The 27,885-nt window shown below is 45.5% G+C and overlaps 1 protein-coding gene across 4 annotated transcripts in view; it reads left to right on the forward strand.

Moving 5' to 3' along the window:
* The window catches only part of Tnik (TRAF2 and NCK interacting kinase), a 416,591-nt gene that overhangs the window by 326,227 nt on the left and 62,479 nt on the right, over window positions 1-27,885 (forward strand). For 2 of the 4 annotated variants that reach the window (XM_031376481.1, XM_031376482.1), the window contains exons 12-17: window positions 1,317-1,521; window positions 13,638-13,748; window positions 14,533-14,619; window positions 15,754-15,942; window positions 23,358-23,522; window positions 26,875-27,114. In XM_031376481.1, the coding sequence (XP_031232341.1) occupies window positions 1,317-1,521; window positions 13,638-13,748; window positions 14,533-14,619; window positions 15,754-15,942; window positions 23,358-23,522; window positions 26,875-27,114 (997 nt within the window). The remainder of the gene's footprint in view (window positions 1-1,316; window positions 1,522-13,637; window positions 13,749-14,532; window positions 14,620-15,753; window positions 15,943-23,357; window positions 23,523-26,874; window positions 27,115-27,885) is intronic. The other 2 variants (XM_031376484.1, XM_031376483.1) reach the window with 1 other exon arrangement.

Genomic DNA, 27,885 nt, shown 5'->3' on the forward strand with positions numbered 1-27,885 from the left:
CAAAAACAAAAACAAAAAAACCAACAACAACAGCAAAACCAATAAAATCAGGAGCTATCTATCATCCATCTCCCTGATAGATAGCCATGGAGAATCAGAGGCCATAATTTTCAGCTGGTAACCTACAATTAGCTTTGAATTGGCATCCTGGGACCACCAATAGTACCAGTCAGTTTATGTCCTCTACACATGCGTGCACACACACACACACACACACACACACACACACACATGCACACATGCACACACACATACACACGCACACACACATGCACACGCACACACATGCACACGCGCACACACACACATGCACACACACACACATGCACACGCACACACACACATGCACACACACACACATGCACACACACTTAGAAACACTATGCTAGACATAGTGTAGGAATCAATTCCCTCAGGTGCAGTCCTGAGTGTATGGTTGATGCCTAGACCCATGCCCTTCAGCAGTGGTATATGGAGACAAGCCCTGGGCACCATGGACTGCACAGACTTGGCCTGAGAGCTTGGCTTTTGTCAACCTTGTCTTTATCCTTGGCCCTCCTAGTCCATTGCATCCTCCCTGAGCAGCATAACCTCTGCTCGTTGGGCCTTGGTGTAAGCTGGCAAGGAGGTGTGTGTGAGAGCATCTGCTCTCATGAACAGTGTAAGACCCTTTACTGCTCTGTGTGTGTATGCCTAGGTACTTGTATGCACGTGTGTTTGTGTTGTGTTACTGCATGCGTGTGTACTCATGTGTGCATAGGATGCACACGTTTAGAGGCCAGAGAACAACCTCTGGTGTTGATCCTTTCCTTCCACCTTGTTAGAAACAGAGTCTCTCATGGTTGATGGCTGTGTATACTAAGCTAGCTGGCCTCCCGACATCTGTCTCTGCCTCCATCTTCCCAAAGCAGTGTTTACAGACACATTCGATATTGGACCCAGCTTTTGGGGGCAGGGAGGTTGTCATCTATAGGTCTGAACCCAGGTTCAAGCTTATATAGCAAGTGCTTTAACCACTGAGCCATCTGCCCAGCTCCTGGAAGTTACTCTTATATGTGGAGATAAGCTTGCCTAGGGCTTGGAGCTTGTACACTCATGTAAGTCTTAAGAAGCAAATTTTTGACTTGCACTGGAGATGGGGCCATGTGGACAGGCCTATGAAGGGCATGATACGCCGTTAGGGATGGAAACAAGCTGTCTATGCAATGGTCATCTTGAAAGTCGAGCACTGTTCTCTCACATCCCTCCTCCACCAGGACCCACAGTAGCAGTGTCCCTGTCATAGGTGGTACCCTCATCTTCTTTCCTGTCCACAGCTCCATTCTGAACCTACCAGGGGAGTCCACGCTGCGACGGGACTTTCTGAGACTGCAGCTGGCCAACAAGGAGCGCTCAGAGGCCCTGCGGCGCCAACAGCTGGAGCAGCAGCAGAGGGAGAATGAAGAACACAAGAGGCAGCTCCTGGCTGAGCGCCAGAAGCGCATCGAGGAGCAGAAGGAGCAGAGGCGGAGGCTGGAGGAGGTAAGTTACCAAGGAGCCACCACAGCCACCTCAGGCTTGAGGCACTGCCTGCTTGGTGCATATGATCTTTGAAAAAAAATCTGTTTAAAAAAAAAGCCTTCACTCACACTCAGAATGGGGCCAAGGCTTCTGTCCTTCCACTCATCGACCTCTTGGGGGAGGGGGCGCTTTCCTTGACCATCTTTTTACGACAGGTCCCTCTCCTTCTTGCATGTTCTGCTGGTCTCTCTTCATATGGCTCCGACCAACTTCAAGCATTCTATGACATGGTTCCAGCTCCCCGTTGGAAAGGATCCTATCTGTGAGGACACAGGCTTCTTTCCGCCTCTGGTCTTCTCTGGTGCCTAAAATAGCACATAACCTATAGCTTGGGAATATTTTGGAATGAGGTCATTAGCGTGCAAATCACTGAGCCAAGGATTAACAGGTCACAGACGAGTATTATTAACTAAACCACAATGAACAGGCATGTAACCCAGTGCCAGGCCCTGTGTCTTGATTCTCTTCTGACACCAGGAGCCAGGCTCTTCCTGCACCCTTCTTGCCCAGGACACACCCCACAGCTGCAGGCAAGACCTGCATCCACCAGTGGCTGCTACTCTCCCCTGGATGAGAAACTACATCATTGACCGTGGTTTCTTGAATATCCTGAATATCCATACAGGATTCTTACTCTTTGTTTAGTCCTCCCTCCTGGAACTTCATCTATATTTCCAAGCTTTCCTTCTTCTGCCAGACAAAGGAGAGCTTCCTATTGGGTCCCTAACTGCATGAGAACAGGGTGGTAATATTGTGGGTCTCCCTAATTCCAGCCTACTCCTCACTCATGAGGTCCTTGACTTTGCATTTTAAGATGACCCACTAGTGAATGAAGATAGAGTCAGATCACTATTTATTTATTTACATTCCAAACAATGCCCCTTCCCAGGCTGCCACACCCCTCCAAACAGAGTCCTTCCCCCCCAATCCCTTTTAACAGCCCACCATGTGTACATTTTTCTCATTTAAATCCGGGAGGGCCTCAGGTCACTTTTCAGTAAATCCTAGCAGCCCCATTAAGACCCTAGGACATTATTTTTAGGCCACCAGCAATAATCTTCTATATTTACAATGATTTATTTATTGAGTGACTTTTGTGTACAAGCTACCGGGCAGGTGGTTGCTCACATGTGGAACACTATATCATTTTTCTCCCACAAAGTGCATATTCTGTCCTTGTTTTCCAGTTTTCCTTCCTTTATCCTGCTATTATCAGATACCTGAGATTTATTTATTTATCAAGTGACTGAGTGATCATGTCTAGTGATCATGAAGCAATGACCATAATGACATTTAAAAAGGAGGACAATAAGGAGTAAATATGAGCAAAGTACATCGTGTATGTGTATAAAATGCTGCAAGGAAAGCTATTATTTTGCATATAACATTTTTAAGTTTTTAAAATTAAAAAAGAAAGTAAAGCCAAGAGGACAGTAGAGGGAGACCAGGAGGTGACTACCCAGCACGGTTACAAGCTGGCCTCTCAGATCCCAGTGTGCATGGTGAGCGTTCATGGAAACAGTAACCATGAAACAGAGCCTTGAACTCTGGTCCTCAGATGTGGACTCTGAGACTTCTGTGAGCAGCAATAAGGACATAAAGTATGTGTGTGAGTTTAGGACACTGGCTGTAAAGGATGCCTATCACGTGAGCAGTGTAAAGTTCGCCTGCTATCTTCTGTTCTGCGCGTGGTGGATGGAGGCCTGTGAACAGGGCATAGGTGAGTGTACATGTGAAGAACAGAAGTGAAAGGTACAAACATGGCCTCCGGTAACCCCCCGGGGTACAGATGGACAGTCCTAGGTTCTGGCAGCTGTGCTGAGCTGTGGCCCAGACCGCCTGTGGCCCTTAGCCAAAGGGTGATGCTTCCCCTAATCTCTTAGGCCTCTGGAACACCATGACTCTGCTCTTTGGACTTAAGGCCTCGTCCTTCTGGGTGGATTACACGCTTTGCTAAATACTGTCTGCCCTGCCTGCCTTTCTTGGTGTAGAATTTGCCAGGTCCTCACTTCCTGGGCATTACAGCCCCCCACTACTTGGGCTTCATTGGGTGACTGGCTCACTATCGTTGGCTTCAGGTTAAAGGGACTGACCATGCAGCTCTAGAAAATCCACACTGCCAAACCCATAAGCATTTAACATTCACAAGATTTGCACAATGTAGAGAACACATGTGGCCTGGCACATTTTATAAATTAATGTTTGTGTAGCTATGTAAATTTTCATATGGAGGTGCACATGCTCATATATGCATGTGCATGTGTGTGCACATGTATGGATAGGTCAGGAGAGAACCTCAAGTGGCATTCTTCAGGTGCTGACCAGTTTTTACCACTGGTGATAGGTTCTCTCATTGGACTAAGTAGGCTAGGGACCTACTTGTGGGTCAGAAAGCCCCAGGGATAGGCCTGTCTTCATCCACCTAGTGCTGACTTTGCAAGTATGCACCAGGACACCCAATTTTTTAAAACACTTTTTATTGATTTTTTTTTATGAGTTTCACATCACCCAGTCCTGCTCATCTTCCTGTCCCCTCATATCTGTCCTTTGCTCTTGCAACATCCCCCCTCCAAAATAAAACACACACACACACACACACACACACACACACACACCACTAACAATGATAGCAACAAAACCCCAAAGCATAGAAAAACATCACTGTGGAAGCTGTAGTGTCACAGTGTGTCCCACAGTGTATCCCTCTGCCCACACATCTTCTCTTGCAGATGTTCATTGCAATGAGTCATTGGTCTGGTTTAAAATCTCTGGCTCCTGTGACATCGTCAGTATTGAACCCTCACCGGGTCTTCTCCCAGATATCCTATTGTTGCCTGGTTTCACGGAGATCCTGCAGCTTTGATTCAGCAAGACTGGCCCTTTCTCATGCCCTGTCATTTGCAAATGATATAGACTTTGGGCTGGGTCAACTCAAAGCTCTGGATCTGAGCCTGTGTGGTAGCTGAGCTAGTCAGCTCACCAGCTTTCCCTTATCAGCACCACCAAGGCAAGCTCTCCAGCACGGTTCCAGCTAGGCCATGCAATGCTGCCATCATCAGCAAGAGGCAAATCAGCTCTCCTGCTCTCATGCCCTTGGGATGTCTCACCCATCTCCAGAGCCAGCTCCACGGTGCTGCACAGTCGAGGCCCAGGGACCCATTCTCCCAAGTGCTTCAGCCTGCCAGGGGCTGGGACAGCTCTCTCAGGCTCTCATCCAAGGGACTACTCACCTGCACCCCCTCCAGGGAGGTACACAGCCCACTTTCTGAGTGCTGTAGCCATCGAGGGGCAGGGCCAGCTCACCGGCTCTCATGACCCTAGGCCAGATCTTCAACCAACTACCACAGGTGATGAGGTGTGAGGAGTGGGTAGGACATCACCCCCAACATTCAATTTTTTCATGTGGGTTCCAGGGACAGAACTCAGGTTCTCTTGCTTACAGAGCAAGCACTTGACTTACTGAGCCATCTCTCCAGATCCTGTTTGTTTATTTTTTTATTTGTTTCTCACAGGAACACTTGACTGTTGGACCCAGGTGCTTGGTCAATATGAAGTCTTCCCAGAGAGTATATTGTGTTGTTCTGTTTTTAGTTTTTTTATCTTTTAGTTTTCTTCCCTAGTATGAGCTCTTTAAGCTTCCTACAGTTATCGTCCATCAGCTACGTAATCATTTATAGTGATTGTCAAGCACTGACCATATGACAGAGACTGGAGTCAGGACATTACATGAACTCTGTGATCTAATAATCTCAATAATCTGCAGGCTAAAGCTTTGCAATGAAACCCTAGAGATGAGCATTGGTCACTTTTCCTGTTTGCTGTGACCATGCCTGACAAGAAGCCACTTGAGGTTGTGGTCGTCTAGTGAGTGTGTTGACTCACAGTTTTACAGGGTACAGTCCACCGTGGAGAGAAGGCCTGGCAGCAGGTAACTCTACAGTGGTGAGAGTGTACAGCTGCCCTCTCCCTCCTCACCTCTCAGTGTAACAGAACAGAGCAGATGGGATGGGAAGCCAAGGTATAGCACTTCCAGATGTGCCACCAGTGATCCACTTCCTCCAGTCACAGCCTCTTCTCTTAAAGGTTTTACAATCTTCAAAGCAGGGCCATCAGCGGGTAACCACGGATCCCAACACTAAGGCTACAGGGGCTTTTACATCCAACCCACAAGGGGTTACATAGCGCACGATGAAATCATGTTTCAATCGGGGACTTTACTACACAGTCTGTACTTTGTGTCACTGTTTTGTATGCCCTGTCCTGGCTTGGATCTCTCTGGTATTTTGTCCTACACAGCTGAGCCATGACAAAGCAACTGTGTTCGATGGGTATTCAGCTTTGAGCTAGAGTCTTCTTAGACACCAGGTCGGAACTTCTAAGAGGCTTCTTGTGTGTTCTTCAGTGGCATCTATGGGAGCTTCTCCCATGGGTATGAGTGAGGCACTGTGCCTAGAGATAGGCACCCTATGGTCTATGGCCTGAATGGAAGGTGTCTGTGTGCATGAGGACATGGATCCTCTACTGTGGGTGATGGTCATTGTGAATCCAGCTTATCAGAAGAATCAGGAGCACATGGATGTGGACAATGACACTGGCTTTATCTTTTAGATCTTCCTCTTGCCCTAGTAGGTGTGTCCAACTGGCAGCCCACAGGCACGTGGGGTCACATGCAGCCATGAGTATGGCCCAACCAACTTTCTTAAATATCGGCAGTTTTTGTGTGATATTTCTATGACTCTGTTGCAGTGTTGTCAAGAATAAACCCTATAAATGACAATGTCATGTCAAGTGTAATGCCAAATGCTGTACCTTAAGAGAGGAAAGCAAATTGTGATGTAAAAGATTGGCCGTAAGTACTGAAACTGAATAACAACAATCGTTGCACACCTAGAGATTCCCTTTCTGTGTCCCCATCCTTATCTGCCATCCTGGCTTATGGTGAACACATGTGTCTCTGGTGGCCAGAGCAGGGACTTGGGCTGCATAGGCACAAGGAAATCATGGAAGTCTATAGCTCTTCTTGAGGATTTAGCTTCCTTTTGGTTAGATGGGCTATGCAAGCACCCTGGGAATTACATTCCAGTTCTGAACAAAAGCCTACTGGCCATCACAGAAATTGTGGGGCTACGGCTCTGATATTTGGTGACCTCAGGTGACAGTCTCCACCAGGGATTTCTAAGGACACTTTGTATGTGCCCTTTGTTCCTCAATGTGTGCCTGTATGGATATGGCTAGGATCCAATCAGCTGGTAATTCTCAGAAGGACTCTGACTAGACGCTGAGTGTCGTCATGGATCTGTTAGGCCAGGGACATGGCCTGTGGCTGATTACAGGGTGGTAAGCAGACCAGGTTTGTCCAGTGATATGGTATAGTTTATAAGCAAGTTCCACAAACTTGCTGAAATTCAGCCAAAGTGAGTCAGGTCATCTCTGGTGGCAAGAGTATATAGGAATCCTCTCCTATTTTTTTTTCTGGTTCAATAAAGAAATTTTTATTACCCAGCTGAGACAAGCCCTACCTCTCAGCGTTAGATGGGCCCTGGAGGAGTTGTGGGTCTGCTCTGGTAACAGACTAATTATTTTGGATCAGGTCCCTGGGGATGATTTATTTTGTGTAAAATTCTTAGAATGATACCAGCGGTTTCTTTCTGCTCGCTGGGAGTATTTCATACCTTTGTTTTTTTAACAGGAATACCGTTAAGTCACAGCAATAGATCAAGCTACCTCTAGGACTCTGTTACCTTCAGCCCTCCCTTACCCTGCTTCCTGTTCTCCACAGGGATGTGAGTGGGTAAGCTTCCTGTCCCCATTAGAGTTGTCCTGGAGACTAACCAGGAAAATGGAGAATTAGATGTCAACAGAATCGGATGTTGGACAGATCTTCTAAAGGGTGTGCCAAATGTAGGAGTGTGGGCTACTGTAAGGAGACTCGCCTAGTGATTAGATTTGGGGAACGTGTATAGTTTGGTGCTGCCCTGATTGCTGTGAGCTTGAGCTCATGTCTGCTCTCGGTGCTGACTCTTCTATCAGAGTCAGAGGCTAGCTCACTGAGGCTATGTGGCAGGGACTTATATCTAAAGGAGCCACTGGGGAAAGTAGGTGTTTTTAGAATCTAAATAGTTTCCCCCAGGTACTGCAGCAGAGCCCTGACTCCAAAGCAGAGAAAGGCTAGGTGGAGTCTATCTCTTTAAGACCCTCTGTGTGCTGGACCACCCTGCAGGCTCAGTGGGAAACAGCTGACTTCCAAGCCTAGTAACCTGAGTTTGCCCTTAGGACCCATATGGTAAAAGGAGAGAACCAACTCCCACAATTTTTCCTTTGAGCTTCACGCGTGCACCGTCGAACAATGACAGATACACACTCACACAAATAAATGAATGCATGAAAAAAATTAATAGAGAAAGATATAGTCTTTAGGTCAGCAACGCCAACTAAAACACCAGATGTGATGGTCCACACCCATAACCTCAGCACTTGGGGGTCAGAAGCAGGAGGATGGCTATAAGCTCAAGGCCAGCTTACGATAGATTCCAAGACTCTTATCTCAAAAGCAAAACGCAAACAAATCAACTTGAGGCCCTCAAGCCGCCGCGGCCCAGATCCCAGCTTCCCCCAGCTTCCCTTTTCACTGTGTGACCTTGGGTGCCTTCTTTGGCTTTCCTCTGCCTCGGTTTCTACAAGTATAAAACTGGCGGCAACAATAGCATCTCATGCAGCTATTAGGAGGGCTAAACCAGGTGATTGCCAGAAACCTCGAGCAAATCGCCAACCCATAAAATGCCAGAAGTGGTAACTGTTGCTATCACTGATTAAAGTCAAAGGAATCTTCCAGCACTTGAGCTTCTCCCTGTGTGCAGTGAAACCTTGAGTTTATGAAAATAAATGCGCCAGGAGGCAAGCACCTTCCCGTGCTTCGAAAGGAACAGTTGTTACGACACCCACTCAGAATGTGGTGGGACTGGAAACCATCTCCTGGTAGGTAGGTATAAGTGCAAGCTAACCAGCTTTGGAGGCCAGGAGGCCAGATTTAATCCTAACTCTGTGCTCGTGGGCAGTTTATCTAATCTTGGTGAACTTTAGCTTTGTATCCTCCTTTTTAATTGTTATTTTAATTAGTTTATTTATTCACTTTAATTGCCAATATCAGCTGCCCCTCTCCTCCTGGTACCCTCCTCACATAGATTCTCCTCCATTCCCCTTCCCCAGCATATCAAGTCACTGCAGGATTAGGCACATCCTCTCCCACTGAGGCCAGACAAGGCGGCCCAGTTAGGGGAACAGGATCCACAGGCAGGCAGGCAGGCAGGCAGGCAGGCAGGCAGGCAGCAGAGTCAGGGACAGTTTTGGGGGGAACTGCATGAAGACCTGCCACATATGTGCAGGGGGGGCCTATGTCCAGCCTGTGCTTGCTCTTTGGTTGGTGGTTCAGTCTCTGGGAGGAACCTCAGTTTCTTTACATGTATGTCCAGCATAATTGTATTTACTTGGAAGGATTATCATGGGAACTCCGTGGAAAGCACAGGCACAAAAGGCTTAGCCCTGGGCCTAACGCAAGGAGTGAGCGGAGACTCTTGTGCAGAGGCCTCGTTGTATTCTGGAATGGTAAGAGAGTCAGTCGCCGGGTATTGTTCGTGTTACATATTATAGAGATAACTTCTTCATTCTATTTTCACTAATGTGGCTTCCCTGGTCCACCACGTTGGGGTGCCTTTTTTTCTGAATGCATCCTTTTTGTGTGTGTGCCACTTGGCTTTCTGACTGCTGTTGGCTTGTCTAAGTAGTCACTGGCCTGTCCAGCACAAGGTAGCATCGCTAGGGGGCACCTTACTCTGTAGGGCCACCTGCTACCTTGGTAACTCTGCTTTCCTCAGAAGAGCCCATGGGACTTTCTTCTGCCAAAGCTCTGTCTTATGAAAGATGCTTTTCCCTGTATTTCTGTCACTGTCTTAGTTTCATATATGGTTGCTCTGATAAAACGCCTGACCAAAGCATCTTAGGGAAAAGGGGGTTTGTTTGCCTTACAGCTTCATGTTACAGACTATCATTGAAGGAAAAAAAAAAAAAACAGAAATTCAAAGCAGTTAGTCACACTAGATTTTTAATTGGTAGCAGAAAGAAATAAACACATCCATGCTGCCTTCTTGCTAGGCTGCTCATACTTAACTAGATTTCTTCAAATATGCTCTCTAGAATCACCTGCGCAGGGAATGGTGCTACCCACGGTGGACCACAGTGGGTCTTCCCAAATCAGTCAGCAATCAAGACAATCCTCCATCAGCATGCTGACCTGATCTAGACAATCCCTCAGTTGAGGCTCCACTCCCAGACAATTTCTCAGTTGAGGAAAGTTGACGTTTAAATCTGACCACCACAATTATTAATTTTAATCTTGCAATTACTATAGAGGCTTAACTCCCACCAAGATCTAAACAAGTCCCATAGAAAAAAACGTAGAGGCCTGGGAGTGGCTATTTCATGAAGAAGATGGGTACATGGCAGCTTTGCTTCCAAACAGCACCCTCCCAGTTTCTGCCTGAGTCATCTTAAACAAACCCAGATTTCTCTGTTTATCAGTTTACTCATTTACAAAGTGGATAGCGATCACCTAAAAGATTGAATTAATTCATCAAATGTGTTTCCAACAGTATCTGGTAATACTGGGCACAGTGACACATGCCTGTAATCCCAGCCTCAACCATTGAGAGGGCTTCTGATCCTACAAAGGACCAAAGTTCAAATTCTAGGATCCATACTGGGTAACTAATAGCTGCCTGTAACTCCAGTTCCAGGAGGACCCAACACCCTCTTCTGGCACTGCATGTGTATGGTACACATAAATTCATTCAGACACCCACACATACATACATAAACATTCAGTAAATAAATCTTTTTTAAAAGATAAAAACCTGGTATGGAACACGGACACACAAGTAATGTCCATCTAGATTACAATTTTGATAAAACAAATTATAAAAGTAATACTAATTATGACATAATACACACCATTAGTACTGATAAGAAACTTCCCAAACACTTTAAGAGAATAGTTGTGTTGTTTTCTTATTTTGCATCAAAGATTTTACTCTGTTGAGTTCAAAACATTTTATGTTTTTGAGATGGAGTCTCAATGTATAGCCCTGACTAATCTTAAACTCACAGCATTCCTTCTGCCTCAGCCTTTTGAGTACTAGGTAGGATTACAGCCATGCAGTATCCTTTTAGCACAACACATTTTTGCATGCACCTGCCAGGTACCGGGACCCATGTAAGAGGTTGAAGTTGAGCCAGAGTTGAGGATTGGCCTTGTCCTCAAAGAGCTGCTTCTAGCAAGAGCCACCAAAGGCCTTGAAAGGGTCTCCTTGAAGCAAGAAATTGTCTTCGACATGTTTTGGTATATCCCCTCCAACAACATGATGCCCAGGAGGAGGGAGAGCAAACATCTTTCTAAGAAAGGCATCGACCTTAAGATGCACTGGTGGGAATTGGCAGGCTGCCCTCAGAGGGCTGGGAAAGTAATTTATTTTTCTGACTTCACAGCGGGAACCAAAGCCCTGGCAGATGCCTCTGTGTGTGACCAGTGGCTGATCCAAGTGAGATCATTATTAATTATTAGCCATTTCTTTAGTGTGTTTCTCAGAAGGTGCAGAGCACTTGGGAAGCCTTACCTTCTTGAGTCGAGATCAATATTGTGTATACCTTGCATGGGAACCTGAGTGGCATGTAATTATAGAACAGTATCGATTCCTGGCAGACGGACTGAAAATGGACAACTCTTCCACATAAAATTCAGCTAAATCTTCAAAGGGCTTGATTATTTTTTTCCCTCAAGAAAGAAAGCAACAAGAGTAACAAACTTGATATGTTAGTTAAATGAGGGCTATATCCAGCCAGGAGCCAGATCTACACACATAATTGTTTTATTCTTTGGGTTTATGCCAATGCAGTCCAAGTTGAGTGTTGGAAAATGTCTGTGCTTTGGGTCTGTAATCCAAATTATTCACTTAGTTTCTATGATGATGTTTCTCCCTCATGTTCCTCTGAATTATTTTTTCTGTGGAACAAATAATTGCTTGTCTGGGATCGACACGCCCCTGTTTCTCTCTCCCCTCTCGTTACATTATACTGGATGCTCCTTAGCCAAGAGCTCTCTGTACTCTCACATGCAGGGTCGCCAGCACCTCCCCATGTTATGTTGGCCTGCTTATAATTCCTGATCAGGCATCCATGCCATTCATTTTAGAGTGACTAAAATCTGGAAACTCTCTTCTGTTTGCTACTGCTCCTCCCTCAGCAGTAAGGATGAGCAGAGGGACCCGGCCAGCCTGTGCTACATCATCGATGCCCTAGAGGCTCATGCCTAGATCTGCAAGAAAGCGTCATCCTGCTTTGTGTGTGTGTGTGTGTGTGTGTGTCTAGCTTTGCCCTTGTCCATAACTGTTAGGGGCCTTCTGAATATGCAAGTCCTATTGTATCATTTGCTCACACAAAGCCCTCAGAGGGTCTTCTTCACATACCGTGCAAGATGGATAAGGAATTGTCAAGTTGGGAAACAATGGATATCGAGTCGTAAAGGCCTGCTTCAATCCTGTGGTTCTCAGATCACACTGATAGGCGGCATGTCTGGAAAACTGCAGCAAAAACTAGAGCAACGAGGCTTTCGCTCGGGTTTCTTGGCATTTTGAGGGCCTGTGGCAGACATCTTTTTCTGGTGTCTGGTTTCATGGCGGGATGGCTCTTTCACTGGTTGTGCAGAACTGGCTTGTCAGTGTAATGTGGTCATAGGCTGTTCTCTGGAGATCATCTCACCCCTCCTTACCATGCAGTGAAGTGACATGAGACTATCACAGGGAGTGGTGCCTGGTCTGTTTTCTCAGAACCTCCTGAGGAAGGAGAAATCAAAGCTAGTGCAGGATCTGACACAAAAGGCCACAGCTGTTCCCAAAATAGATGCTAGCAGTGTTACTGGAGAGTGCATTGCTTTAAGTGGGGTCCTCTGCAACATGGCAATATTGCCCCTCATGCTAAATGCAGGTCATGTGGCTCCAATTACTAGGACTGCCACAAAAGCCCTTGCCATGCCCTACACAGGTTCTAGTGTTCCAGAGATGGGGAATGGCACCACCCCTATATGGCCTTCCCGTGTCCCTGCACCAGTTCTAATGTTCCAGAAATGGGGAATGGTACCTTACTACATGAGAGGCACCAGTTCCTTCGCCTAGTTCTCAGGTCTCCTAAACCCTCTCCTTTCCTGAAAGTGGAATGAAGAGCCAGATTAATTTGGAGGTTTTCTGCTACATTTCCCGTGTCACCTGCATAACAGTTGATCTTAGGTCCTGGAACATAAGGCTGACTTTGAACAATCACTCTCCCCCTGCTTCCATACTCTCATATAAACCTGGGATAATGGCATCTACCTCCAAAGACTTTGGTGAAGATTAAACAAGATAGGCACATAATGTGTGTGTCGCTCTGTCCACTCTCAGGCAATTGTATGAGGTTGTGGATGCCAATGAGATCATGGTGGTGTCCCCTCAGCATAGGGTCTAACCCGAGCAAGAAGATAACACCCGCAGGCACAATTGGATCCTCTGGCAAAAGGAGCAGCTTGGTGTGAACATCAGTGATGTGGTCTGGGTAGGAGTCCATCAGAGATGTGGCCTGGGTAGGAGTCTGAGGTTCCCATTCAGTCTGTGGCCTTGACTATCCACTCCACTTATCTGATCCTTATATCTTCGGAATCTGTGTATGACATGATATTAGAATGACTGAAGAATGTAATTATTGCAATGGAGTCCCAGAGTCTATGACAGCCTGGTGGTCCTTACTAGCCTGGTTTGACAATTCCAACCCACTGTGTCTTGATGAGCATCCACACACTTGGCAAGTGCCAACGTGGTCTCCATAACTCCGGATCTCTTGATACCATCCCTCCTTGCCAATATCTTCCTCAGCAGCCCAAGAGGAAAAATCCTTGGAGCACTTGGTGTCCTTGAGGGCACACGTCTGTCAATGGGCGGATCTCATGCTAACACGCCCAGCACGCACTGCTATCACCATGTCTGTTTGTCATCCCACAGCAACAAAGGCGAGAAAAGGAGCTTCGGAAGCAGCAGGAGCGGGAACAGCGTCGGCACTACGAAGAACAGATGCGGCGGGAGGAGGAAAGGAGGCGCGCAGAGCATGAGCAGGTACCGGGAGGTGGCAAGCCCGCTCACATGCCTCATGAGATATGCAGCAACAGGGAGCTCTGGGGTGTGGGTCATGGTTGCCAAGGACCTATTATGCTCTATTATGGCTTTTGCTTTGTTTCTCAAGCAACAGTTCTTACCTATTCAAAATGTCAAGTGCACAGCTTGAGAATGCCCATGCTTCCTACCCAAAGCGGGAGCTCCCCTGGCATACCTGGAACTTCTGACTTGCCAGCACTGAACCAAGTTCCCACTATTTCATCACTGAAGATGAGCCAGGCTGATTGGGCCATCTCTGCTCTCCAACTCTGAGCCCCTGACAGTATCCTCTCCCATTGATAAACTCACACCCCGAGTCGCTGAGCAATGTGATAGTTCTGTTACAAAGACTGTGAGCGAGCTAGCCTCGTACATGCGTTCTATCCCTGCTGCTGGCATAGGGCCCTCAGAACTTTACAGCCTTGTTAAGTCCATGGGTTCCACAAGAGAGGATCCTAATAACAGAACTTAACATAGTAGTCTCATTAAAATTGAACACAGACAGTGAAATGCTGAGCCAGCTCAGTCAACTGCTATGGGCAAAGGGGGCTGTGCTTTTGATTGCATTGAAAGGCTTGGCTTTGCTATGGCCTCCTCTTCCTTTTGGGTGAGGTGTTGGGTATTTTTTTTTCCCTTCCTCAATCCTGCATTTTACTTGGAAGCTCTTGTCACTTTGCAATCACTGGTTCTTTCTCTGTTTTCCTCTCTTTCTATTCTTCCCCACTCTCTGCTGCCGCCTCTTCAGGAATACATCAGGCGACAGCTAGAAGAAGAGCAAAGGCAGTTAGAGATCTTACAGCAGCAGCTACTGCATGAGCAAGCTCTACTTCTGGTAATGGGAAAGTTACACGGCCGCTTGGTGTTCATCCTGCATGCTGGTATACATGCATGCATGAGTGCCCGTGTTTGTGTGTGTGCTGTGTGTGTGTGTGTGTGTGTGTACATGCGCACATGCGCAAGTATGTGTGTGCGTGCATATATATGTCTATGTGTTTCCACCCCCTCCTAATATACCACTTAAAAATATGAGATCTTCCCCTTCCAAACTCCTGGACCTCAGAATCTCAGATGCTTCATACAATTCCTGACCCCGTTTGCTAAGTCTTTGACCATTTAGCACACTTTATTAACTCCGTCTAGTCATGAAAGTTGAGCATGAGTCCAGCCCTATTAGAAGTTCAACCTGCTTTCAAGACCCACTGTGTTTATTGCAGAGTAATTCCTAAAGCCATTTGCCGACATGCTGGAATGCAATCACTGCAGATGCACCTCTGCCACAGAGTCCACTCAGGCCTGCAGTCCTTCCTCATTTGCAGGCTGTTACTCAGCCCTGCAGTCCTTCCTCATTTGCAGGCTGTTACTCCTGCCCTCACAATGGGCACAGTTTGATTCCTGCTCATACTGCATCCACTAGAAGAACTTTTATTATTACCGCTCAGCTCTCCAAATGGTCTTCTTGGTATAGCTTATTTTCTTTTTTAACTGAATTTTTTATGCGATGGCATTCTGTTGTTTTGTTTTGTTTTACCTTACACATGAGCTTGATAATAGTTGTAGGAGTCATGGTTTTATTGAAAGGGTGATTTAGATATGATCTCAAGTTATTTATTTGGTTGTATACTCAATCACACATGTTTGAATGGCTAAATTACCAAATTAGGAAGTGAATGACTCCTTCTTGGGTGATAGTCTGACTACCTTGCATCCGCGTTACAGTTCTCCAGGGACATATCACTTTTCAAGTGATGTTCTGTAGGGAATGCCATTAAAGAATGCTGTTTTTTATTGACATACTCTTATGTGCACACTACCATGAGGCTTGGGATCATTTGGGGCACTCCTGTCCTTCTTGGAGTTCTGTTTCAGTACCATTTTGCCTCTGTCACATGCATTGTTGCTGCTCCATATGGTGATGTGGTCCCCTGTGGTCACGTGATCTCTTCTTTGCTCTTCCTGCTCTGGGTAGGAATATAAGCGCAAACAATTGGAAGAACAGAGACAAGCAGAAAGACTGCAGAGACAGCTAAAGCAAGAGCGGGACTATCTGGTTTCCCTCCAGCATCAGCGGCAGGAGCAGAGGCCCCTGGAGAAGAAGCCACTGTACCATTACAAGGAAGGCATGAGTCCTAGCGAGAAGCCTGCCTGGGCCAAAGAGGTAAGGACAAGAGACTTGCTGTGTCCATTGACCAGGCTCTCCACTGGGAGTTCCTTCCCTGGGAGCACAGAATCCAATTAGTGTTGAAGAGTTTGAAGACAGCCAATGGTGAGAGCATCACTTCCGGAGGAGCCATAGTGTCACTGAAGAGAAAGGGTGATATGTCTGATGCTGGTCATAGTGTTTTTTCTTGTGTACCTCTGCGAATATAGTGGGGTTTTGTAGGGAAAAACAACAAAAAGTCATTTCCCTTATACGAGTTTATTTAGAGGGGCTAGGGAAAGGGTCTGATTGGTGAAATGTTTGCCTTATAAACACTCAGACTTGAATGCAATCCCTAGCACCCACATGAAAAGCCAGGCATGATGGCAAAGGCTTGTAGTCCTGGAAATGGAGAGGTGGAGACACAGGGGCTGGCGGAGAGAACCAGGCGAGAGAGGGAGAGAACCCGGTAAAACCGAGCCTTTCTCTTGGGGCTGAGCAGGATGGTGAGTGTCGCAGCTCGGATTTCCTACCTCCGGAGAATAACCACCCCGAGCCGGGAGTCTCTCCAAGCAGAAACTCATTTTATTGTATCAATCTTTTCTTTATAAAGAGCTGAGAGAGGAGGCGGAGTTTTCTGCTGAGGTGAGATGACATAGGAGGAGGGGAAAGTTGATGAAGGGTATGGGATGACTAAGGGAACCAACAGTTACTCTACTTCAGCAGGAGCTAGGCAAAGGCAGGCTTAAACAAGTTGTGCTGAGTCACTCCAGTATGGAAATGACTGAGACAGTTTACAAAACTCAGCCAGGCTCAGGTTTGTCCTCAAGGCCCAAACCAGGGCCAAATAGAGCCCAACACACAGGAATGCGTAGGGCTCACTGGTCATTTAGCCTGTCCTGATAGAAGAGCTCTGGATCCCATTGAGAAACTCTGTCTTAAAATAAAAGGTGATGGCAGACACCTGGGAAGTGATAACTGAGGCTAGCCTTCGACGTCCACACATATGTACATATACAGGTGTACACACACACACACACACACACACACACACACTTTCTCCTACCTCAGTTAAACAAAGAATCCTGTTGGATATGTAGCATGTGAACCATTAGTAGGAAGAGTGTCATTTACATCTTAGAGAATTCTGGGCCTAATTATATCCTACCCATACCCTGGCTGCTATTATTAGACACCAGCCTTGCTACTAACCCTGCCTAGTTCATTATGGTCTCCGAGGTGCACAATGTGCTATAAACCTGTGGCTATGATGTGCATTTCCAATACATGCAAGGTAATATTCTTTCATTTTCCCAACCCTTAGACTCAGGTGGTATTTTAGGAATATGACTCTGTGGTGAACTAGTTATGAAATGTAATTAAAAGCTATTTGGATTGGAGAAAAATAAATGAGTTAAAACCAGATGGGTAAAGCAAAGACTCAGTAACCCAGATGGGAGTGACCACCAGTACATCATTGTCATCTCACACACAGGGAACATCACTGTCATCTCACACACAGGAACATCAGCCTCCATATCTGCCTCTGTGACATCCGGTGACTTCTTCTAATCACTTAAAGGAGTGTTTAGGTTAGAACCAAAGATTCTATTTCTATTTTTTTTTAAATCTTTTATTTTCTATCTCATCTTAGTATATGTAGGAAATACTAGAAATGATGTTTCTCCTAATCATGGTAGATGGTGAGAGATAACAATCAAAGAATAATATTTTCTGCAATGTTTCATACCTATATACACTGTTTGAACCCTTCTAATTGACATTCACTATTATGATAAAATAACTTTTCAAATGTTTAAGAACTAAGACTACACAGCAAATCGTTTTGATCAGAGTAAGGATCATGTTCAGTCACTTTCGGATACAGTCTGTAAACATGATCCATACTGACCTTTGCCTGGAACTGCTGCCACTCTTTCTTAGGCCAACCATTTGGTTTTGTGATTCGGCTCCCTGGCAGCACGGGCCCCTCTGTCAGTTACTTCTTCTCTTTCTTATCGTTATGACTAAGTACCCTACAAGAGCAGCCTAAGAATGGAAGGAGTTGACCTTGGCTTACAGCTCTGGGAGGTGCAGTCCCCCATGGCCAAGAAAGTGTAGCAAGAGGAGCCAGAGATAGCCACTCACCTCATTTTCACACCGAGAACCGAAGAACCACAGTGATAGAGTGGTAGTTGCCTCTGCACAGCTCACATTCTCCTTTTTTATTCAGTGTGGAGCTCTAGCCCATAGCATAGTACAAGCCACATATAAGGTTGGTCTTCCCACCCCGATTACTCAAATCTAGCTAATCCCTCAGAGATATGTGCAGAGATTTGCTTCCATGACTCTAAATCTCATTACGTTACCAGTCAAGATTACTCATTAGAACTCCCTAATAATCTATACCACTTCTTTGGGTAAGCAGAATCCCTGTGCTATCAAACAGCAGGCCTCCTGGCTGAAGAGGCACACTGCTTTCTTCTGCTGCTTAGCCCTTTCTTAGCCATGCTGGGTTCGGATCCTCAGCTGAGGCAGACTCCCAGCTCCAGTGTGCATCACTGTGGAGAAAGCTGAAGGGCTGCTGCCCTCTACGAAGCTAATGCCATTATCACATTATCATCCAAAGCAAGTATCAACTGCAAACACGGACTCTTGATGGCTCATCACTCGAGGAAGGAAGATGGGCCAGCTTGGTTAGGAAGAACAACTAAAGCCTTAGGACCCCTTAGGGGCTAACGTGGGACTCCCATAGATCTCCCAGAATGTAGCTGAACTTGGGAATGAAATCTGAAGTCATATATACTACCTATCCAGCATTTTCAAAGTGATAAGCCACTATCTGTGTATCATAGGAGTTAAGGAGGGCCATAGAGAGTCTCATGGACCACAGAAGACAAGAGGAGAGGCATAAAACCGTACGTCTTTCCTAGAACCTAGACTCTGCTAAGAAGTACCACATCTCTTCTTTGTGATATACACCTTCTCACCTTTCATGTTCCTAGCTCCTGGCATACATTTAGGAAAGGGATACCTACAGGTCACAAAACTCCTTGAGAAGCATCCCGAAATTCATTTCCTCGCAGGCAGCTCCCTGTGTTCATGTGTGCCAAGAAAGGAGAGCACGGTGTGGTTCCTACTTCTTCCCATCCACTTCTCCCCAGCTCCTATCCCAGCTTGTCTGCCTTGACGTCACTGCTTTCTTATGTCTGTCTACTCCCGTCATTAAGTCCCTGGCCCATCTCTCTATTTATCCGTTCATGGTTCTTGGGCTCTCAGCAGCTCTCCCGGGGACAAATCTGTACTGATAGCCTCAAGGCAATATTGACCTCCTGATTACCCTGTTTCCTGGCCAGATCTCTCCCAGTGAAAGAAACCTAACAGCTAGGCATGCAACCAGAATAGCTGTGTCATCAAGCACTGCAGATATGAGGGTCTCTGGCCACCACCATAAATCAGGGTGGCCTCTAGTGGATGACATCATTCATACTATCAGGCTTGCCAGGCACCAATGTTCTTCCTTGGGACTTAATACACCTCTGGACATGTGTACAGACATTCTTCAAAATTTCATGATCATCCTTCTCTCCCTGTGTAATTAACATAATCTCAGTCAATCTCCAAAACTGTTTTCCTTCCTTTTTAGATTATACTTCTGTCTATGTCATTCCAAGTTGACATTATTTTTTATCAACAATGGGGTGCAATATTTCACCCTCGGTGATGTGCGTGCATGCGTGCATGTGTGCGTGTGGTCATTAAGGTGCATGCACCCAAACATGCATGAGTAAAGGCCAGAGGGGAATTTGCACTATTTCCTTAATACAAGCTTTGTCACTGGAGCTGGAGCCAGCAGCCAGCAAGCCCCAGAATCTTCTTGTCACCATTGCCTTCAAACCCAGTGATGGAGTTATTTGATCTTTGGCAGTCTTGTCAAACTTTGACATAGTATTCTGTTGGGCTTGGATGTTGCAGTGGGTTTGATTTTCAGATTTCAGCCAGCCAAGGAACACAAATGTCTCTGTATTAAAAAGCTGGTTAGGCAAGGTCACTCCTTTCGGAATTCTCCCACTGTTTCTTGATTTGGGTGGGAGACAGATTAACTCTGTGGAAGTGTTAATAAAATTCTATGATGTCCATTGGTTGAATTTGAGCATTTTTTTCTCATCTTTTGGATAATAGAAATTCCTTTTCCTTTCTCATGTGCCCTAAAATGACATCAGATCGTCTGTGTCACCCTTCACCACTCCAAATAGTATTTTAACTTGTATCAGCTTGCACTTTACATGGCCATGCATGAGGTCTTATTTTATTGTTTTAGCACTCCATCATGTCCCCTCTCTGCAATGCATGGCAACCACTGCCCTGTGTGTGCGTGTGTACTAGGTCCCTTGGCATGTGACCTTCTAGGGCCTCTACCTTTCATATTGCCATGAAAGCACTGAGGTTACAGATGTGTGCTGCAGACATATCACATCTGGCTTTACTGAAGTTCTGGGGATCAGAACTCAGATCCTCATGCTTGTGCAATAAACTCTTTCCTTACTGAGCCATTGATACCCCTGGTTTTCCCATCTTCCTGACAGCTGAAGGTTGGAGTAGATCATCTGTTGCTAGACCTGTCCTCAAACAGATGGAAGTGGGTCTGGACTGTGCCCCAGTTTAGCTGTGTTTATCTTTGCTCTGTGGAGGAACCACTTTCTTTACTTCTCACATAGCTACCTTCTGTTTAATTAGTAAACATAAGTTGTCATCAATCAGGGGACAGACTTTTTTCCTGTTAGAAGGAGCTGCTTCTGAGTATGCTAAGCTTTCTCTCTGTGAGACACCATTTCGAACATTTGGTGTAGTGGTTTTCCTCCAGTACTTAAGCAAAACTTTGTTGTGAAACACATCTGTGTCCCAACCTTCCAAAAGGCTTTAAGAGCAAAGATTTTCTTGAGACAAAATTATAGTCAGGGCCATCAAGATAGCTCATCAGCGAAAGATTCTTGCTTTCAAGCCTGACAACCTGAGTTCAGTCCCTGGAACACACAGGTTAGAAGGAGAGAACTAACTCCCAGAGGTTATCTTTTGAACTCCAATATGTTTTGTACTACACACATATATTGTGCATGTGTGTGCACCCACAAGTACACACACACACACACACACACTCATGTACACAAATAAAGTATGTAACTAAATGCTGAATTGTTACAGTCTTTGTTATCTAAACTCCTACTCATGAAATTTCAGCACATTGATCTATCTTGACATTATGGACTGAATATTCACAACTGGTTATTTATTTCATATGACATAGACTTTGCAGGTTAAGACACTCAAAGGGTAGAATCTACAGGATGACATGATTGAAAGTTTAGAAAATATGCCCAGGAGTTGCTTAGCATCCTCTCTCCACAATTAATCAAACACACAATTTGCCCATGAAAATCGGCACTCACTTTTTGCTCTGTATTCGACAGTTAAAAGTAACACTAATGATCATTACAAATATGCTTCACTCTGAATACATTTGGTTCCGAACACATGAAAACATGTTCATTTCTATACCACCAATGCGTCCTGGGATATCAGATTGTAGAGATCCACACATTTCTCTGAACCATATCCACTCTCCAGAGTTCCTGAGCTCACACACGAGTTGTTCAAGTAGTATAATTTACAACTGAGGAAGTAAGGAATTTCAGTAGTCAAGGGGGGGTCACTATCTTTTCTTTCAAGAAGTCTGGCGGGTAGAACTGATGCATGGTGTGTTGTGGGCTCGGTTTGTCTGTGTCTTCTTGGAGCTTTGAGGTCTTGTAACAATAGCTAGCTTTGCTCTTCCACTCAGTACGATGGATAAGTAATTCTTGCTCATATGATGCCTCATGTACTCACAAACAAAATGAATTTCTTTTTTATACCCCTGGCTTTCTGTGGCTAGTATTATTTGATATGTAGGAAACTTCTACAATATGGAATTTCAAAACCAAAGTCAAGTGGGGGGGGCAATTGGACATGCCCCACAGAGCCATAGTGAGGGAAGAGATGTTCATATTATACCTCATAAAGGCAGACCATTTCTTGCCTGAGGCTTAATGTAGCATGTTTAAATGTTTAAGGTTAAAACAGACTTACTAGGAATAAGAAATTGGACTTCTCTCTAGAAAGATTCAAAAGAGGGTAAGAAAGATAAGAAGTAATAGGACTTTTGAATTTTATTTGAAATCAGGCAGCAAAAAGAAATCTTAAAATCCTTAGCTGGTTCATAAACAGATACAGACAGACCTGAATACTGAGTCAACAGAAGTGAATCAAGAGCTCACTCTAATGAATTATCAGGGGGAGGGGAGTGGTGTGTGACATTGTCTTGCCATTTTGAGAGGCACAACCATTATGTTGACCCTTAAGAAAGATAGGACAGTGTAAGATAAACCTAGGACAAAAGTCTTAGTCTTTGGTTGACTAATGACTTCCATCTTATATTTTGATATCTATTATGTTCATGTAACTTTCTCTTCAAAGTCATCCTTGGGAACAGTCTATTTGCTGCTGTAAATACGGACTGACTGATAGTGACCTAGAATCTGTTTATAAAGAAGCACTGGTTCTCTGACACCCTGGAGAATAAGTCATGACAATGGGTTGAAAGGAGAAAAGGTGGAGGCGAGGAGAACAGGAAGGGCCAGAATGTGGGAAGGAGCAGGAGGAGAATTGGAGGGTGTAGGGTAACAAAGTCCATGCTGGGAATGGCAAGCATGGGGAGGAACGGTGTATTTTGGGTAGCAGGGAGAGACAACTGAAAGGAAAGGGCCCTGAAGAGAAAAAGAAAATGATACAGGAAGTCTGTGTGAGACAGGCATGTCATTAAGCGGCATCCAGGACGCCCACGTGCCTATCAGCAGCCTGCAGAGAATAGCGGAGCTCCTATGTGCCACTTCGCCCTCACCAGTCCTTGTGTGGCTCTTGTCCCCCTCTTGTCTTATGAGTCAACCCAAAGCAAGTTTCTATTTTACCCCTAAGCTGTCTCAATGCCTACCATAGTCCCCTTTGATTATCTGGAAGGCACATCATCTCCCTGCCTGATCCCATGGCTTTGTGACTAATCAGCAGGATATTAGCTCAAGGGAGGCAAGACAAGCTCTTAGCAGGCCGAGAATGCCCGGTTACCTGACATAGCACCAGCTAATGGGTGATGTAAGGTCAAGAGCTCAAGTGGCCTGCATACTTGCTGGAAATACTTTCCTGAGAAGAAGAAGAAAAAAAAAGAGAAAAAGAAAAAGAGAGAAAAGAAAAAGATCTGGCTACGAAACAGAAATGGCACATCTGGGCTCTTCGAATTCATGAGAGGGGCATAACAATGGCGGTGTGGGTTACTACAGAAAATCCTTACTGGGCCGGGCACCGACTTCTAACCATTGAGATTTTCTTTTCCTTTGACTTTCTAGGTAGAAGAACGCTCAAGACTCAACCGACAGAGTTCACCTGCCATGCCTCACAAGGTTGCCAACAGGATCTCGGACCCCAACCTGCCCCCAAGATCAGAGTCCTTCAGCATTAGTGGGGTCCAGCCTGCTCGGACACCCCCAATGCTCAGACCTGTTGATCCCCAGGTATTATAACCTCCTTTCTGTCCCAGTGGACACTTGTGCCCAGGAAAGCTTATTAAAAGCTTACAATATTCTAGCACGGCAGAGGACCGATGCAGCAAAGAACCTAGTATAGAATCCACGGGAACAGAAACCTCTCTGCATTGAGAGGCTACAGAACACAGGAAGCACAGAGCTAATGACCTTGAGTAGACTTCAAAGTCACTCTCGGTAAAGTGGCTCCCGTGGAGAACCTTGCAAGTGCTGTAGAGTGCAGGGTGGGGACAGCCATTCTTGTAACTATAATCAGAAGTAAAATTCATATATGGACCTTTGAGGTTAGACTGCACACATGTATTCTTCCCTTCCTTGAAATATGGGTAGAAATCTGACCTGGAGAAATGAAGTGGGCTTGGCGAAATTAACGTGTGCCTTCTAAGCCTGCGTTTCTCCTGGCATGCTCACCAGGCCAGCAGCCAGCAGTCAGCAGTCAGCAGTCAGCAGCCAGCAGTCAGCAGTCAGCAGCCAGCAGCCAGCAGTCAGCAGCATCCAGTGAACTTGGTAAAGATTCCTGGCTGGGCAGTGGTGGTGCATGCCTTTAATCCCAGTACTTGGGAGGCAGAGGCAGGCGGATTCATGAGTTCGAGGCCAGCCTGGTCTACAGAGTGAGTCCCCCAGGACAGCCCAGGGCTACACAGAGAAACCCTGTCTCAAAACAAAACAAAAACAAAAACAAACAAACAAACTCCAAAATGCATATTTCTAGGTCTGCTGCAGACTTACTGACCAGAACCACAGGGTTGGGCCCTGTAGTCTTTTTTAAAAGCCGGTCAGAATGACGCTGGTGCCCTTTAGAGGCTTAGAAGTGCTGCATGAAGATGTTTGGTGGGGAAAGATGATTTTGTTATTAGGAAAGGAGCTTTCTGGTAAGTTCTTCAAAGATGAAATTCAAAGTGAAATAGAATACGGAAATTCCATGAAGGGAAAAAAAAAAAAAGTAATCCAACCTTTCTCACCCAAACATCTTTAATTTCTTCCTGGCGCCCAGCTGTAGTAAGGCTTCCCTGGTGCATTTGGAGGTCACCTTTGAAAAATGTAGCTTAAAGGAATAATGATAAAAAAAAAATCAAGGTTTTCTTGCGTTTTAAGTTGGTGGTAATGAGCAAAATGCAAGATTTTTTTTTCAGCACCAACCAGCTCAACATACCTTCCTCTGGTTGTTTTTTATCTGTATGTAATTCTCTTTTATAGACTATTCAAAATGGGGATTTTACAAGGGTTTCTCTTCTTTTAAAAACTTCCTACTTTGACCTTATAATGAGCCTTTCCCTTGTGAAGGAAAGCGCTGTGGGGAAATGCCCCTTCTGAGATGATAAGGAACTAAGAGTGCACTCTCTGGAAAAGCCTTCTACGGTGCTTCAGGTTGTTAGGGGGAGCTAAAGTGGGAGTGGGTTTTGGACTAGATACTGCAATGCATTTTATTTTAATGCTATTTAATGTATTTAATGATATTTGCATCCATGTGGACATTACAAGGTCTATTCGAAACACTCAGCAGAACTTTGAGGATTTTTCTTTTTTTTTTAATTATTATTAGATGTTTTCTTTATTTACATGTAAATTTCTCCATTCCCAGTTTCCCCTCCAGAAAACAAAGAAACAAACAAAACAACAAAAACAAACCCCTGTTGCCTCCCACTTCCCCATGCCTGCCACCCCACCCTCTCCCACTTATTGGCCCTGGCATTCCCCTACACTGGGGCACAGAACCTTCACAGGGCCGAGCTCCTCTCCTCCTATTGATGATTTTTCTAGCATGTTGCTGTGACATTCCGATAGACATAGTAGGCCAAAGTGGGTTTGGCAGGGCCTTGTTTGAAACCAATAGGAAACTGAGACTGCTTGAATGAGCAGCTTAGTGAGGAAGCACTGTAGATTTTTTTCCCAGCCATGATCCATGTGAGCCAGGCCCACAGGTAGACTTGTGCTCCCCTGAATGCAGTATACACCCAGAGGTAGAGCACAGGCTTCAATATTCACAAGATGCGGTACAGGTGAAGGGATCCCTCGCACCCTGGATTTTGATGCTTTTTCTTAAGAGGCCAAATAAAAATCCTCAAAGTTATTCCTACATGAACAACAGTACTACATTGCCCAAATGCCCAAGAAGCATCCTGATATCAGGAAATGGAGTGTATTCTCAGCGGGGATATCGAGTCCTGTAGAAATCAGGATATTATGGAATCTGAGGAGGTGTGGCCCATTTGGTAAAGTGCTTTCCATGTAAAAACCCAAGTTCGATCCCTAGAATACACATACAAAATCCAGACCTGGTAGTGTAGGCTTGTAATTGCAGCAATGGGGAATTGGAGTCAGGAGAATCCACCTTAGGGCTTGTCAACCAGGTAGCTTAGTGAAATTGCAAATTCGAAGCCAGTGAGAAAGTGTGTTTTAAGCAAAGTGAAAGCCATGTGTGCCACGAGCCTTTAATCCTGGCACTCGGAAGACAGAGACAGGTGGATTTCTGAGAACTGTTAAAGGCCAGCTATGACTGCACTGACTTCTAGACCAGCCTGAGCTTCACAAGCAGACCCTATCTCAGGAAGGAGGAGAGGGAGGGAGGAAGGAAAGAAAAGGCAGATAGACGGATGATAAACTGGGTAAACATTCTTAAGTTGGCACCTCTGGCCTACACACATACATGTGCATCTGCACACGCTCACATACACACTCCACACGGTGGGTAGAGAAAGAGCACATGACAGAGATGAATGAGCATCACTCTGGGAGTAGAACACAGGGTCCCAGGTCAGACTCCGGCATATCAGCTGTAAAATCTAGGATGCGGCTCAATCTCTTTGTACCTGGGATTGCTCATGTCTCAACTGAGGATGGGTGTCTCGACCCTGTGAGTTCACAGAAGGAAAGACATTTAGAGCATTTCTTCTTTCTTTTACGATGTAGAGCAATCGTATCTAAAGCCAAAGCTAAGGACTTTACAGGGGGGGAGCTTGGGATAGCTGATAAAATAGCTTGTGTTGCTGTCCAGGAAATAGTGAATAAAAATAACTGTTACTACTACATACTACTCCCTGACTTAGCAGCTCCAGCTAATACCGAGCTGAACCTGCTGCCAGGAACTCTGCGTTAGCCCTACAGATTTTCTAAATTAAACATTCTGAAGGGTCACTCGGCGTGCTCTCTGCAGCCTCAAATAGCAGGAGTGTCTCAGCCTGGGAAGTTTATCCCAAGTGTTCTAGTAAGCCAACTGAAACCTGCCCTGTTGTAACTGATGGATTCAATTCTTGCATACGGATCTTTTTGTCCCTTCAACCTATGGGCTTCTAACAATGCTGCCCCTGTGTTGTGTGCTTAGATCCCGCAGCTGGTAGCTGTCAAATCCCAGGGACCTGCCTTGACTGCCTCCCAGTCAGTACATGAGCAGCCCACAAAGGGCCTATCTGGGTTCCAGGAGGCTCTGAATGTGACCTCTCACCGGGTCGAGATGCCACGCCAGAACTCGGATCCCACCTCGGAAAACCCTCCCCTCCCCACGCGCATTGAGAAGTTTGACCGAAGCTCTTGGTTACGTCAGGAAGAAGACATTCCACCAAAGGTAGCATCAGTGCTGCTGGGTGTCTGTGTCACTGCTGCCATGGCCACCATCCGCCGCCATCCGCCGCCATCCGCCACCATCTGCCATCATCTCAGCCCTTATAGTTTAGAGAACTCAACTGGGAGACAGCACCTTCCTTCTCACATGTGTCTCTTCTAAGTCTTGGCTAGTCATTAATCATTTCTGATCTTCATCTTCCACAAAAGACGAAGACTCAGTTTGAGTGACAGAGAAGTATATTTCTTAAAACACAATTATAGCTCTCAACTACAAGCATTCTAGGCCATTTTGCTGTCTGCATTAGAAAATAGACTAGTGGGCATTTTCAGTGATTATTACATTTATAGCTAGACAAACCAAATAAATAAAAGAAAATTTGCTTACTCTTATATTTAACAGTACAAAACTTGACCAGATATCAAGGGTTCAGACAATGGTGTGGGGACTGGGGAGATGACTCAGTCAGTAATGTGCTTGTTATACAAGCATGAGGATCTGAGTTCAGGTCCCTGGCACTCAAGTAAAAGCCAGGCATGGTGACATGTTCATCTAATCCTACTGCTGAGGAGGTAGAGGCAAGAAGATCCTTAGCCAAAAGAGTCTAGCTAGATTGGTGAGATCCAGGTTCAATGAAAGACCCTGTTACACACACAGAAAGAGAGACAGAGAGACAGAGAGATGGAGAGACAGCAAGTTGGAGAGGAAGAGATAGACAGAAACAGAGAGAGAGAGAGAGAAAGAGAGAGAGAGAGAGAGAGAGAGAGAGAGAGA

This window comes from Mastomys coucha, unplaced genomic scaffold (assembly GCF_008632895.1).
Source record: "Mastomys coucha isolate ucsf_1 unplaced genomic scaffold, UCSF_Mcou_1 pScaffold17, whole genome shotgun sequence".
NCBI lineage: Eukaryota > Metazoa > Chordata > Mammalia > Rodentia > Muridae > Mastomys > Mastomys coucha.